We start from the raw sequence: 14,366 nt of genomic DNA, 5'->3' as shown, positions 1-14,366 counted from the left end.
CACAGAAGACATGTTTCTCCTTGTGCCTCAGGAGAGATTGTTTCCTTCTAAAATCAACAGGCTAAAAGTAGTGAAAAGGTTTGCTTTATTTCCAGGATCAAAATATTACAGTAGGAAGGGCATTTACACATATTTATAAAAATGCAGCAGTTGTATACATAGATCAGAGGTTGCCTTGAGTTTGGTCCTTCCCACCACAGCAAGCTGAAATCTTCTCTTCCCCCACCCACCTTAGTATGATCTCATAATTACAAAGGAAATGGCTTCTACACATAATGCAGCAGGTCACAATTTTCTACAGCTCAGGCTATAAAGCTTCAGGCTGCAATCCTATACACACCTTCCTGGAAGTAAGTGTTACTGAATACAAAGGAACTTGCAAACATGTATAGGATTGTGCCGTAAATCAGCTTATCACAATTCAACTTTAAAAGTCAACCTAATGTCATAAAAAGGTACCATTCACTTACATTTCCAGCTCAAATGGAGGTTATCTAATGAACAACTCACTCACTGTCATAACTTGCCTTTCAAGTTATGGGGTTTGGAATTTGCTTTTCAATATTACTCCTGCAGCTATACAAGACATTTAAAATGGGACCTTGTTTGTGTGTCTGTTTTGGCAATTTTCAGGTACTGCATTTGTCAGTAAAATATTAGCTTCCATATTCTCACCTGCTTGCCATAGTCCTAGGGTTTACTCAAATACCCCATTTCCAAATTCAAGTTTCAGGGATAGTTTGCCAGGTGCTGCAAGCGAAGGGAAGGGGCTGGGGAAAGCAGAAGCTTTCCACACAGATCTGTGAACCCTAGTGAAAAGCTTCAAGTGGTATAAAAAACTAGGGGGCCAAGCATGAATCTACACAGGGCAAAATCTTAGGCAAGCTTCCTCTTCTCTTCAGAGAAAACAGCTATAGGGGAAGCTATTCTAACTGAAGTGGAAGGGATGATCTTGTTTCCAGTCACCTGTGCACAATTTTAAACTGGGTATGAATGCATCTGATTTTTTTTTTTAAACAGGGTCTATATTCTTTCTGGGATAGCCTATGCTTGAACAGAATGCCTGTAAAAGTACCTTAATTAACCCATTTTTGCCCTGCCCACAGGTATACACATAATTGATTCCTGTTGCAGATAAGCAACATTGGGCAGAAATGGCTTAAGAACAGTATAATTTAAAATGTTATATATCTAGTTATACATATGTGCTGCTTTTCTACTGTCAGGGCACTTTTTACAGAAACTTTAGTATCAAACCCCAGCCTTATCCACTATGGATTGTATTTTGGAACAATCCTACATTACAGGTTACTTTTACATTAATCTGATGAAAGGTTTCAAGAATGGGGAAAAAGAGTAGAAGACAGGGGTGAGGATTAAAGTAAAAGACTAAACCCTGATTTACCAGAACTACCAAATGAGAGGAGGAAAGATAGGTGCTAGCATTCATTTCAAAGAGTTCCTGAATACCCTAAATAATACTTCAGAAGATTAAGGGCCCAATCCTACCCAATTTTCCAGCACCGGTGCAACTGCAATGCAGCCTCAAGGTAAGGAAACAAATGTTCTCATACCTTGAGGAAGCTCTGTGACTGGCTTCCATCACATGATGCAGCACATGCTCCGTTGGCATGGCTGCACCAACACTGGAAAATTGGATAGGATTGGGCCCTAAGTCTGGAAATTTCTCTAGATGATCCTTTCTAGGTTTGAACAGAACAAAAACATCCCACCCTGTTCCCAAATATACACTGATATATGGAAAAAAGCCTGCTTGGGTTGTTTTTGCTCATTGATCATTCAGAAACTATGCAAACCACTTGCATACTTTAAATCTTGTATTTAAGAAATGGCTAGAGAGCTTTCATGTTGCTGATCTTTAAAGCAGCCAGTGCCATTACCTGACCCACTTCCAAAGCATTTTATCAAAGTTACTTTTTACAAACCTTTTTGGCCAATGAAAAAACTTCAGAGGAAAGGGCTTGTTTATTTCTACTGCTGGTACACAGGACAATGCCCTTATGTTTCCTCATCCTCTGTCTACTTCAGGTGAATGCAGCAGTTGGAACACTTGCTGAACATTAGGCACTGATAATGTTGCACTGCCTAATGCCTAAACACAGTAGTTGAGGGGGAAATTGATGAGAAGTATGGGAAAAGGAAAATCAATACCATTCAAGCCCAATTCTGAAAAGCTCCAACAGTTAAACACAGCCAAAAATAGATCACATGGAGTATGTACCTTTGCCATTCCTCAGAGTCAAAGCATGTTAATTGATTCTGCAGGCAGCTCTGCACAAACACCAATGAACTCTGTTCTGATTGCTTAATTGCATTTTGCAATCTGTTTAGAGCAGTGGTTCTCAAACTTTTAGGGAGCATTACTACCCAAGTCTTTGCGGGGAGGGGTGAGGGCAGCAACACAATTCCCAGGATCGCGTAGCTAAGGGGGACAAGGAAGGTGCTTTTACTTACTGTGGGCAGAAGCAAGGAGCAGGAAGTGCGGGGAGCCCCATGCAGCCCTCCACAGGGCTCCCCAAGTGTTAGAATGTTGAGAAAAAGTGCACACAAAGCACCTCCTGCAAACCCAAAGTGGTTTACGTGTACCGTTTCTCAACATTCTAACACTGCAGAGGGCTGCGCAGGGCTCCCCGCACCTCCTGCTCCTTGCTTCTCCCCACAGTAAGTAAAAGCACCCCCCTTGTCCCCCTTACAGACATGATCCTGGGGATCACGTCACTGCCTCCCCCTTCCCTTAAAGGGTGCTTTACATGAAGTGGTGGGTCACGACCCACCAGTTTGAGAACCACTGGTCTAGAGCAATATTAGGAGATCAACATCTTCAAAGTAACAGGCACCTTAACGTAGAATCTTTATATCTCTCAGATAGGCAGAGTGCAAAGACATGCTCGTAAGACGGAGACGTGTCAGCAACATTTATAGACATTTATAGAGGACATTTATAATGTAGGTCATTTATATCATTAACATATTCAACATGTCACAGGCTTGGGAACCAAAGAAGTGATTTCAAGGAAATATAGATAATCCTCAAGATTTCCTTGTTACGTCTTTACTATAACAATAGTAAAATATGTTTGTAAAATAGTAAAATTTATATTTATATTGTACTGTGCTTTCATAGTGACGTCTCAGACACCAACTAGATGTGATGATACAATGGCAGGGAATATTCTCAAACATTCCAAGTGCTCAGGGAACAAAATTTGCTGCAAAAGTTGCCAGTGTGACTGAAACCTCACATAGTTCCCACCATAGAAGTTACTTTGGTGGGACAGGCAGAGGCAAGAGTTCTCTGAAGATAAAGAGGTAAGGCGCTCAAAAGCAAGAGGCTCAAGAAAAGGTACAGAGCTGACAATGGATCAAGAAACAAGAACCTAATGGACATGAAGAAAGCTTGAGGAAAAGAGCAGAGATGACATGGAACTGAGGCAAGAAGAAGGTACAAGGGTGCAGTTCCACATACTGATTAAATGAAGCCATTTTACCACAAGTGCAGGGCACACAGTGTAACCTCTCAGTTATAATCACAGTCATTTTAAATTTATTACTAGCATCTTTTAAGGAACAGAAGTAAGAGTTTACATGCTTCCATTCTCAAGGATTTAAAAATGCTTCCAATCTACAATGCAGTATAAGTATTGCTTCTCAAGAAAAATTTTTATAAGAAGCTCAGACATGGGAAAGACATGAGAGTGTGTGACTAACATCAAGTTCAGGGCTGAATATAGTCAAAACACAACCAAGTCACACTACACCTATCAGAATTCAATTATGATGTACATGTACTTTTGGTAGCCAATTTTAACAAAACAGTGCTTAACAAAGCACTGCATGCCACTGTGGGAGCAGTGAGAGTTAACTGTAACATCAGCATTACAGCCCCGAATAATTTTCCCCGTTTGTTACTAGTGCGTTCATCAGATAGAAGATTTCAAAATGAATTTTTAAAATTGGCTCTCTCTTAGAACCCAACACCTGTACGAATACTCTAAGACCCAATATTAACAGAACTCCAGTCTGGCATGGTGAATCAAAACAGCTTTAAGTTATAAAATAAGAGCTTTAATAAAGTTTTACATTCATAGTCAGCATCTTGCCATATTCCACTGTGGGTATTTATTCTGATAGAGAATGAGAAAACCAGCCTCTCTTCTTTTAAATTTTGAAAAGGAAAGTCCTACAGTTTTAGACCAAGCAAGAGAGATTAGATGGTAAGTTAGGATGGACTAGATCCACTAGCTATATAACCTTCTTTTAAACCAAGTTATCCCATCCAGAACTAAAGGTGGTGAACCATACAGGTCAACCCAGACAAGCTGTTTTAATGTTGCTGATTCAGTGCCCTTTATGAAACCTTACTTGCCAAGACTACAGGGGTAATGCCATCTGCAGCTATTTACATATGAGCAAAAGGTTAGAGCATCTTCACACAACTATCCTGATATGTGGTGGTTATCTAAAAAGCCAGCTCCCAATTCACAGCAAGCCAATTGTGTGTGCCCATGACCACAAGAAGGATTCAACTTGTAGCCATTAAGGTCTCAGGAAACAGCCATGTTTGTCAATGCCTGCTGAAAAAAATGAAATCTTGTCCATGATGGTAGGAACACAGAAAAGCATCCATGCAACCACCACTGCTCAGATGATTGTGTGAAGAAGCTCACAACATGACCTCTTGAAAAATAAACTATATTAAATAAAAATAAATTCTTTTTTCCCTGAAGGTAAGGAAAAATATTTCTTGCTCCTGCTGCTCAGTGTCCCCAGCATGCTAGATGTACAGGCAGCCATTCATGCTCTGGAACAGCAATGCACCATGGAAGCAAGCATGCCCTCTTTCAGGAATAAAGTCACATAAATCTAACCCACTGATTTCACATGGCTCACTTTGCAAGAGCCATATTAAGGAGGGAGAGAAAAGAGATGGCAAATAGCTGCCCGACTTCAGCTCTGTAATCTCATGAAGCCAACTGCATACTCGGTGAGTTAGTATTGTAGGCAAAGATGATGTGGGGGGAAAGGCTTAGAGAACTAATTCCTTTCCTGCACAAAGACAGTCTCTTGAGGACAAAGACCAGCCTCCTGTAGTGTGATGTCATAGTCTAGATGAGAAAGTTTCCTCCGAGGAAAGTTGGTGAGAAGTTCAAAACGTTCATTGGGGTATCCTTTAGACTGTACATGTTTGATAAGAGCCTGAAAAGAGTGAAGAGACAAGGGTCTTAGTCATGGAATAGCAGCATAAAATAGAGCTTTCAATGTAATGGACAAGAGGGTGCTAATTTGCTCATCACTGAAAGCAAACATACTGTGAACCACTACATGTTACTAAAGAAACGAAAAAAATTGAAAGCTAACTGATAGGCATTTCACGTATCACAACATTTTTCCTTTCTATCCCACAAGTGAGAAAAACTGGTTAGTTTTTGAAAGCCATAGATACACCTGCAAGAAACAGGATGGGTGGGTATACCAAGCCGGGGGGGAGGGGAAACAGAGCTATTTTACAAGAGGCTTATTGAAGTTGTAGGCTTTGTGAGGGCTGCCGCTATGGAAGTACTGTACTCCTCACAAAGCCTACAACTCCCACAATCTCTTTCACCTTCTTCCTATTTGGAGAAACTGGCAGCTCTGTTCTCTGTGCTGCTTCAGAACAATTACTGGTAAGTTGTTTTTTAGGATCTGGCCTTAGGTAAAATCAGATAAAATTATCTAATTAAAACACTTTCATACAGTCTTAAGTTTTACCCTCAACCTACCCATGGGTCACAGTGAATTCCACGATTTTTGGCTTAAAACTTGCCCTCAACCTATCCATGACATCAACTTATGCACAGGTATATATGATAGGATAAAAAATAGAAAAATTAAGATATTTTTGAAGGGCAAATCTTTAAACAATGAGTATAAGGTATGTTTGTTTTAAACAGACATAACCAGGCTTCCTTAAATGCCTTGCTTCTGGTCTTTAAGCATTTTTGCAGTGACAACTCCTCTCTGCAGATACAATGATTAGAAAGATACCAAACCGGGAGGGGGGGGGGAGCTAATGCTAGGATATTCAGGTTTCTAACAAGACCTCATGGACTGCACAGGAGTATTAGGAGCAGGAGAAGAAAAGTGTTGGCAAGTTGGCAACTGCTGCAGTAGGTCTTTAAACCACAATCCAAATATGGAGGATACGTGTACCCACAGATCGCGTATCTGCAGTTTCAGTTAACTGCGGATCAGATCCGAAGGGCTGCCCACGGCCTCTGAGGACCTCAGAATGACAGTTTAAGGGGGAAAATGCAGTTTCTGGTTTTGGTAAAAAACTGGAAGTGACATTTCTATGCCTTCCCCAGCCCTCCTTATTCCTTTTAAATGTATAAAAACATCGCTTTTTGATGAAAACCAGAAGTTGATGTTTTCCCTTCAAACTGTCATTCTGAGGTACGCAGAGGCCGCAGGTGGATGTGTGTGGCCTCTGCAGGGCTCAGAAGAAGAGGTGAGGTTAGCCCAGCTCCCCTCAACCTTAGAGGTAACATACTACTACATTTAGTTGAACAGATGCCCAATTTCTTACTAGCCAGAGTATTAGTCAAATGAAAGGGAAAAGTGACTGTACAGTTGCCTTTTGTCTTCTGCGAGAGCTGCATTCCAGAGTTAGTGCCAAAAGCTAAAACTGTATACTCAAAATTACCTTGAAAATCCCTAACAACTGGAAAATGCATACTGTCCTTTCAAATTTACAAAAGGTATGCAAGAATGGAAACTTACTGACAGAACAGCAGCTTCATTCTTTGATCTCATGCTTGCTCTCAGGTATGTATTTAGCAAAGAGAATGGCAGATGGAATGGCTTGCACTGTTTAAAAACTGTTTTTCCTCTGCTTTTTTTGTTTTCTAGTCATGTGTAATTGAATTTGCGCAAGCCAACAGTGCATAGGACAAGGGATGACTGTATTTTGGACTTTAAAGGGTACTGGTACAAACAAAACAAAATCTCTGAGAGATGACAAAAGCGTCAATACCTGAAATACACACTGGGACTGGAAAGGCTAAAGAAGAAAGGGCATTCACTCCCTACTTGGAGTATTTAATCTCTTCTACTTACCAGGAGCTTAGCTTGTTCCGGCAATGAAATCTGTTCCCTCTTTCCATCTGGATACCTTAACATTAGGTGAGCCTTTGGTCCTAATAGAAGAAAGTTACAGAACTCCTGAATTTAGCTTTAAGCTGATAATTTAAAATAACCACATATAAGCATTGGTTCCAACAGATGAAATATCAAAAAGCAAACTCTCTAAAGCTTTGAGTTTGTGGGAGGGGCCACAGCTCAGGGGTAGAGCACATGCTTTGCATGCCAACAGGATCCAGTATTCAATCCCCAATAGCATCACCAGTTTAAAGAGGATCAGATTACAGGTGACGGGAAAGGCCTCTGCCCAAGAGCCAGCATCTGACAAAACAAAACTGGATTAGAAGGACCAGCAGTCTGACTCCATATGAGGTGGCTTTATGGCTACTTTCCCCATCTTCAAGACGGTGAGGAAACAAGTACCATAATGAAGGAATTCTGCATGCTAAATATTAACATTATCCAACATAGTTAATTGTGATCTTATTTAAATGGACTATTATTTCTGCTGCTTCTATGCATGGGTTCCTAATCCATCTTCTCTGTCCAGCTATCCTCCCACTTCTCTTTTAAGCTTTATGAAGTGTTAGTCAGCAATATCAATAGGATGTCAACTGGAGCATGTTTGCTTTTTTCTCCTTTGGGTGGCTCCTCAAGGTTCTGTTCTTGGTTGTCTCCTATTACTACTTTTAGTTCTCTCTTAGTAAACTCATGCAGCTCTATCATCTCTATGCCAATGAAACCTAAATCCATATTTCTGCCCTTTCCCTTTTTTTCATCATAGAGACTTTCAACAACTTCTGCATGGATGCAGCAACAATATTTTAGGGGAAGAAAATCCTAGAATGAGTTAAAAAAGGCTCATTTCCCAACCAAATCTTTTTGTTCTCCTCTGTGTTTTAAACTATTCTCACCAAGCTCTACTTACAAAAAAATTTCTCACCAGGCAAGATTTGTTTTTACTTTGATTAAAGACATTTTTATCTTGCTTCTCCCAAGTTCAAGGCAGCTAACAACCTTTAGCAATATCTGACTTTGGCTGCAATCCTATACACCTGTGAGCAGTGGCATAGCCCGGAGCCAAGTTCAAAATGTTGCCCCGGAAATGGTCACAACCAGAAGTGACATCAAGCCCGGGCTTTTTGAATGGTTGGCAACCTTCAGTCTTGAAAGACTATGGTATAAGCCTACAGCACCCAGTATTCCCAGACGGTCTCCCATCCAAGTACTAACAAGGCCTGACACTGCTTAGCTTCCAAGATCAGGAATGTGAAAATTGGGAGGAAACCACCTCCTCCCCCACCCAGTAGCTCACCACCCACTTGCTCTGCTGCCTCCCCCCAGTCAGTGGTGTAGCTAAGGCATCTATCTGCTACCCGAGTCAAAGAAGATTTTGTAGAGCCCCTGCATGATAAAATCATATTTAATTAAGCAAATAAATAAAAAGTTATTAATTCCATGCTGTATCATAATAACATCTCATTGGCATTCAGAACAATCAGTCTCATAGGTCAGTTTGGAGTTGGGCAAATCCACGTTTTGATCCACAAGACAGTTGTGTTTTCATTTTCTGGTTAATTGGCCATAACTTCTGATAGAATAAATATATTCCAATGCCATTTATTTCATTGCATTCTGCATTAAGTTACCTTTCCAATGATACATATCATGATGGTATTATTCATACATACCAAGATTTTCACAATTTTGGTCACTAGTGTCAAGCTCAGCTTGGTGCCCCCCTAAAGCTTGATGCCCAGTGCAACCGCTACCCCCTGCACTCCCATAGCTACGCCACTGCCTGTGAGTAAGCCCCACTGAACATACTAGGACTGACTTTGGAGGAAAGATTTATAGGACTGTACTGTATGTTACCACCATTACCAAAGGGAAATTTTATAGTGAGAGTCTGCTGGTTTTTATTTTTAACATTGCAAAATCCCTCCCCTTTCTTCTGTTCCTATCATATAGGTCATAGCTTCAAGCCTCGACTGTTTCTCATTTGTAACATTTTGTTTCCTGATATTCATATCTCCCACTCTAAACACTATCTGGAACTGTACTGCCTCAAATATTCACCTAATAATATTCGCTCATCACTATTCTCTCTGTCTCTTTTGTATTAACCTTAAGGCTTTACTTTGAAAGCCCTGAATGGTTTGGTTCCATCCTCTGTATGTAGTGTGTTAACTTCCACAACATTCCATCTTGAACTCTTCCCACCTCCTCCTTTTTTCAGGCCTCTTATTTTTTTGCGTTTTCTCATCTCTGTTCAAAAGGCAATTCCTGAAAATATTTATCACATTTTCTCATTTATTTTGAAAGAAGCTCATTCCTTCCATCTCTCTCTCTCTCTCTCTCTCTCACACACACATTTTTCTTCCACCATTCCTCAAATGTTTTGCTTGTATAATTTATTTCTGAAAGGTCAGGTTTCTGTTTTTAATGCACTGAGACTTCACATGAAACAATACAACTTGATAACGACAGCAGTTTCATCCCCAGTCCGCTTCTGTAGATGTATTAGCATTAAAGAACAGTCTTAATATGTACACCCCCCATCATCTCAATCCTGCAAACACTTACCTACTTCCAAGGCACAATATGAACTCTCTCACATTGGACAACTTCTGCAAAATCAGAAGGCTGGACTGCATTTACAGTGGACCCTTGGTATCAGTAGGGGTTCCGTTTCAGGAAACCCCTGTAGGTTCAGACACCCACGAATGATGAAATCCATGGATCTGAGCACCTGAAATCCTCTGAATGCGACTGGAGCTGGTCACATATTTGGCACTTTTAATGAAATTCACTTTTAGCAATTAGTAAATCAATTGATTTACTAAGTTGGACTAATTTAGAATTTTTTTCTTGGAGATGTTACAGGATAAATACGACAACTACAGTTTGTCAATTTTATTATTGTACTGCAAGGGGCATATAGGAATAAATAGTCTGAAACGCTCTAGCATCTAAACAGGTTGGCTCTTATACAAACCAGTTTTGTTAATGGCAAAGTTTTAGGAAAATAACAAGGTACATTTCAAAGTCACACCTACCATTCACATTCAGCTCCTGCACTGCAGCTTCTGGCTTAGTTGTGGACTCCTCTAGCACCCCAGAATCCATGCAAGACAGTCCTCGATGGTTTGTTACAATCTCAGACTCAGTCCTTGCTGTGGGCTCAGGTTGGGGCCTTTTCCCCTCCTCTTTTCTGCACCCCAAGTCCTTGTGTGGAGACTTCCTAGACTTTGCAGGATTGTCTGGTTCATCATCATCAGAACCACAAACTGAAATGAACTCCTCACTTCCAGAGAAAAGCTCTGATTCAGATTCCTCATCTGATCGGCTGTCCTGCTTGACTTGGTCAGAGTCAAAATGTGTCTCTTGTAGGGAGGCTCGGATAGCAGCTTCCAATTGGCTATCTTCACTTGCATCAATGAGGCTCTCCTAGTCGATGCAACCATAAACAGGGAAAGAAAAAGTTACACATGTACATTGAGAAGGAGGTGGGTAAAGGACAAAAAGAATGGAGACCAAATATTTCTCCTTCACAACATTTTTGTTTTTGAAGAAAGATTAATGTATACTCCACTCTTTTCACAAATCAATAAAAAGTGCCTTACAAAAATAGAGAAAACTCTAAACAAAGAAAATCCAGCATAAAAACCAAGCAATTCACAGCAGAAAACATTAAAAGTCCTAAGAAAAAGTAGTGAAGTGGCCTGTATTGCATTTTACTTTTTAATGATGTTTTTGTGCTGTAATACCAATTCTGTGTATTCATATGAACACAGATTCCATCCCCTAGTTTAAACAAAGATACTACTTACAGAGCGAGTGCGTTTCTGAGGAGGACTGGTAGAATGCCCATCTAGTTGTCCATGCTCACCTAGGAACCCAGTCACTTGGTCCAAAAAAGAAGTCACATCTAACTGGTGCCACTCTACTAGCTTCTGCCCTGTTGGAAATAGAAGAAAACATATTTTAGCAATAGGGAACTTATCCATCACCAAAGTGATTCAGATACTTAGTCTACAGTAGCTATCCATGTTTCATGATTGTTTTCCTTCTTACCTGTCCTAGGATCCAAAATAGAGACATAAGGGAAGTCTGCCAGTTTGTAGAACTGTATGTATCTTTGTCCTTCCTCACTGTCATGGTACACCTAATGCAGAGCAAAGAAAAATGGAAATCTCTGAAAACATTCTTAGAACATTCTAGTATTAAAGAGGACACAGAGTATTAGAGAGAATCTGACAAAATTACTTAAACATAACCAAAAAAACCCAAGTTACAACATGACTGTTACACGTAATTCCTCTTATCCCTAAATATTACTTGGGCAAGGTTATCAAAGAGACATCAAATATAGGCAGTCTCCTACTGAAGTGAAGGTTACATTTCAAAGGTCTATACTTTGGACCCTGTGGTCCAAACCCTGTAGTTGAAAGTTGAAACATTATTTACGTTAAGCTGAAACAGTTATGCGACAAACTAAATTGTAAACAACTTTCCACCTTTTTTGAAAAACAGTCAGTCCACAACTTATGTGAGGGTTACATTCCAAGGTTGGAGCATAAAGCCAAAATTGCATATAGCTGAAACTCCCTTAAAGCCAACAAATATATACTGCCTCTTTAAGAACTTAGAGCACAGTACGAGAGACATGCAGCAACAGAGAAGGTTTGAGGGAACAGCAGCTTCCTTCTTCCATTTCAGGCTCGCTCTGGGGCATAAACAGAGTAAATGGAATGGCAGGCAAAGTTGCCTGCACTATTTAAACTATTATATTCCCTAATTTTTTGGGGGGGGGCAAGCGCATCGACTTGAATTTGCACAAGCCAACTGTATATTCATATTATTTATTAACAGTATTTATATACCGCTTTTTGACTAAAAGTTCTCAAAGCGGTTTAAAGAGAAAAATCAAAGAACTAACGGCTCCCTGTTCCAAAAGGGCTCACAAACTAAAAAGATGCAAAAGAACACCAGCAGACAGCCACTAGAAAAGACACTGCTAGGGTGAGGTGGGCTAGTTACTCTGTCCCTGCTAAAAAGAGGAGCACCCACTTGAAAGAGTGCCTCTTACCCAGTTAGCAGGGGGAATATACATATATAAATAATTATACATAAAGTAAAACATAAAATGTATAAGATTTACTCCCTAGTAAATGTGCACTGTGTGATAAACCTGTTTTGTTGCGTGTGTAAAGTACAAAGTGGGCCCAAGAGCAGTTTAGATGGGGCAGTATTCCCCTAGGGGTCCAAAGCGAGGTGGCTCTTTGCAAAGTGATACCTCTTTGCTGGCTGCACAGCAGCTTGATGGTGTTTCCAGATGCACAGCAGTGACATCATTGCTAGATCTGTAAGAATGCCAAGTTTCAAGTTGTATAGAGCTTGGTTGTATTTTGAGCTGCATGGCTACGCAGTTTAACGGGAACAATGGGATGGGGGGCTACAGTTGTTTAGCTACATTTCACAACTTGAATTTTACATTTTAGAACAAGTTACAATTTTCATCTGTATTAATTGGGCAGGAACAAGAGTACAGTTCTATTAAGTAGCATACTGGCTGTCATTTACAAACCACATAATGCAGCATCTTTCTCCCTCTCAAACACATAGCCCGCTCTCTCCCCACTCACAAACTAGTGTCTCTCTCTCCCATTACAAACCAGCACTATCACACTTGCTCGAAAACATCAGAGTAGATCAGGGGTGCCCAAGCCCCGGCCCCTGAGGCCTCTCAATGCGGCCCTCAGGGAGCCCCCAGTCTCCAATGAGCCTCTGGCCCTTCAGAGATTTGTTGGAGCCCACACTGGCCCGATGCAACTGCTCTTAGTGTGAGGGCAACTGTTTGACCTCTTGAATGAGCTGTGGGATGAGGGCTTCCTCCACTGCTTCCTGTTTCACGTCTGTGATGCAGCAGCAGCAGCAAAGGAAAGGCCAGCCTTGCTTTGTGCACGGCCTTTTATAGGCCTTGAGCTATTTCAAGACCTTCATTCATTCATATAAGTTCATCTTTAATATATTCATTTATGTAAACTTATGTAAATTTATTCAAATTTTAACTGTAAATTAATTCTTTTTCCCCCTGGCCCCTGAGACAGTGTCAGAGGGATGATGTGGCCCTCCTGCCAAAAACTTTGGACACCCCTGGAGTAGATGGACTGTGCCTGCACGAAAGCACAAACTGGCTGTTCTAGGGTCAGGACATTGTGAGTTGGATGCCCTTTACTCAGGGGCTACTTGTACTGAAAGCTATCAGCTCTGTAGCTAATCTTCAATCTCTTCAGAAAAGCCTTCCCACCTGCCAGAAAATGAAGTGTTCCCGAATTATGTTTTTCACAGCTTCGTTACTCCAAACATCACGGTTAAGACACTGACAAGCAAAATCCTGCACATTCTGGATGTTAATCATGAGCCATTTGTTCTGCATCTGACCACACTCCTTGGCCTGGAAAAAGAAAGAACATAGAGAACATTTGCCAAAAGTGAAAATCTAGGAGAAGCAATGTCAGCAATGATGGGTTCTACTTATCGTGCCAGACTTCACTAACCCCGGAAAGCACAATCAGGACTAGAAAACGACATCTGCAAAAAAGTCTGACAAGCAGCATACAAGGTTAGGACTCTGCAGGTAAACCTCTCATATTAACATTTTGTCATATTAACACATACACTTTCATAATCCCAAACTGGTGGGTGTCAACATGCCAAGGACATGAGAGTGGGAGAGGAAGCTTAAAAAAATCAGAACTAAGAGTACAAAGAAAACCTGAACAAAGCATTTATTTTAGAGAAGAAAAACGAAGCAAACCAAATTGATCTGACTGCAAGGCAGAACAGCCAATTCAGGAGGCAAAGTTGCGGTAGTTTAGCATTATCGCTAGACATGTTGTTTCTTGTTTCACTATTAATTCCCTCTCATTTTCTGTTCATTCTTATGTTGTATTTTTGGTGTTATTGAAAAACTAAGAGGCATTTTCTGATAACCATTCAAACTGCAAGTTTGGGAGGTGGGGGATTTGAAGTTGCAGGAAGAAGTCTTACTGGTTTGAGTCACAAAGCTGGCATTGCCTGATTGGTTGGTTGCAAGTTAATGTAGGAGTTTGATCAAGAATGTAATTCTGATCGCTGAATTGTCATACCTGTTGAAAAAAAGAGTGCTATATCAAAATTTGGAATGCTCACATTTCCCAAATAAATAGGAAAAGGTGTAT

The 14,366-nt window shown here is 40.5% G+C and overlaps 1 protein-coding gene across 3 annotated transcripts in view; it reads right to left on the bottom strand.

Annotated features, from left to right (window-relative positions):
* Positions 1 to 2,722: 2,722 nt before the first annotated feature.
* The window catches only part of UBXN7 (UBX domain protein 7), a 34,237-nt gene continuing 22,593 nt past the window's right edge, over positions 2,723 to 14,366 (bottom strand). For all 3 annotated transcript variants that reach the window (XM_066620273.1, XM_066620272.1, XM_066620274.1), the window contains 6 exons: positions 13,454 to 13,600; positions 11,218 to 11,308; positions 10,974 to 11,101; positions 10,200 to 10,590; positions 7,117 to 7,196; positions 2,723 to 5,217 (listed from right to left, as the gene is read on the bottom strand). In XM_066620273.1, the coding sequence (XP_066476370.1) occupies positions 5,056 to 5,217; positions 7,117 to 7,196; positions 10,200 to 10,590; positions 10,974 to 11,101; positions 11,218 to 11,308; positions 13,454 to 13,600 (999 nt within the window). In that variant the 3' untranslated portion in view covers positions 2,723 to 5,055. The remainder of the gene's footprint in view (positions 5,218 to 7,116; positions 7,197 to 10,199; positions 10,591 to 10,973; positions 11,102 to 11,217; positions 11,309 to 13,453; positions 13,601 to 14,366) is intronic.

Source organism: Tiliqua scincoides, chromosome 3 (assembly GCF_035046505.1).
Source record: "Tiliqua scincoides isolate rTilSci1 chromosome 3, rTilSci1.hap2, whole genome shotgun sequence".
Classification (NCBI taxonomy): domain Eukaryota; kingdom Metazoa; phylum Chordata; class Lepidosauria; order Squamata; family Scincidae; genus Tiliqua; species Tiliqua scincoides.
The sequence above is the reverse complement of the archived record's forward strand: the minus strand, read 5'-3'. Positions and strand labels throughout refer to the sequence as shown.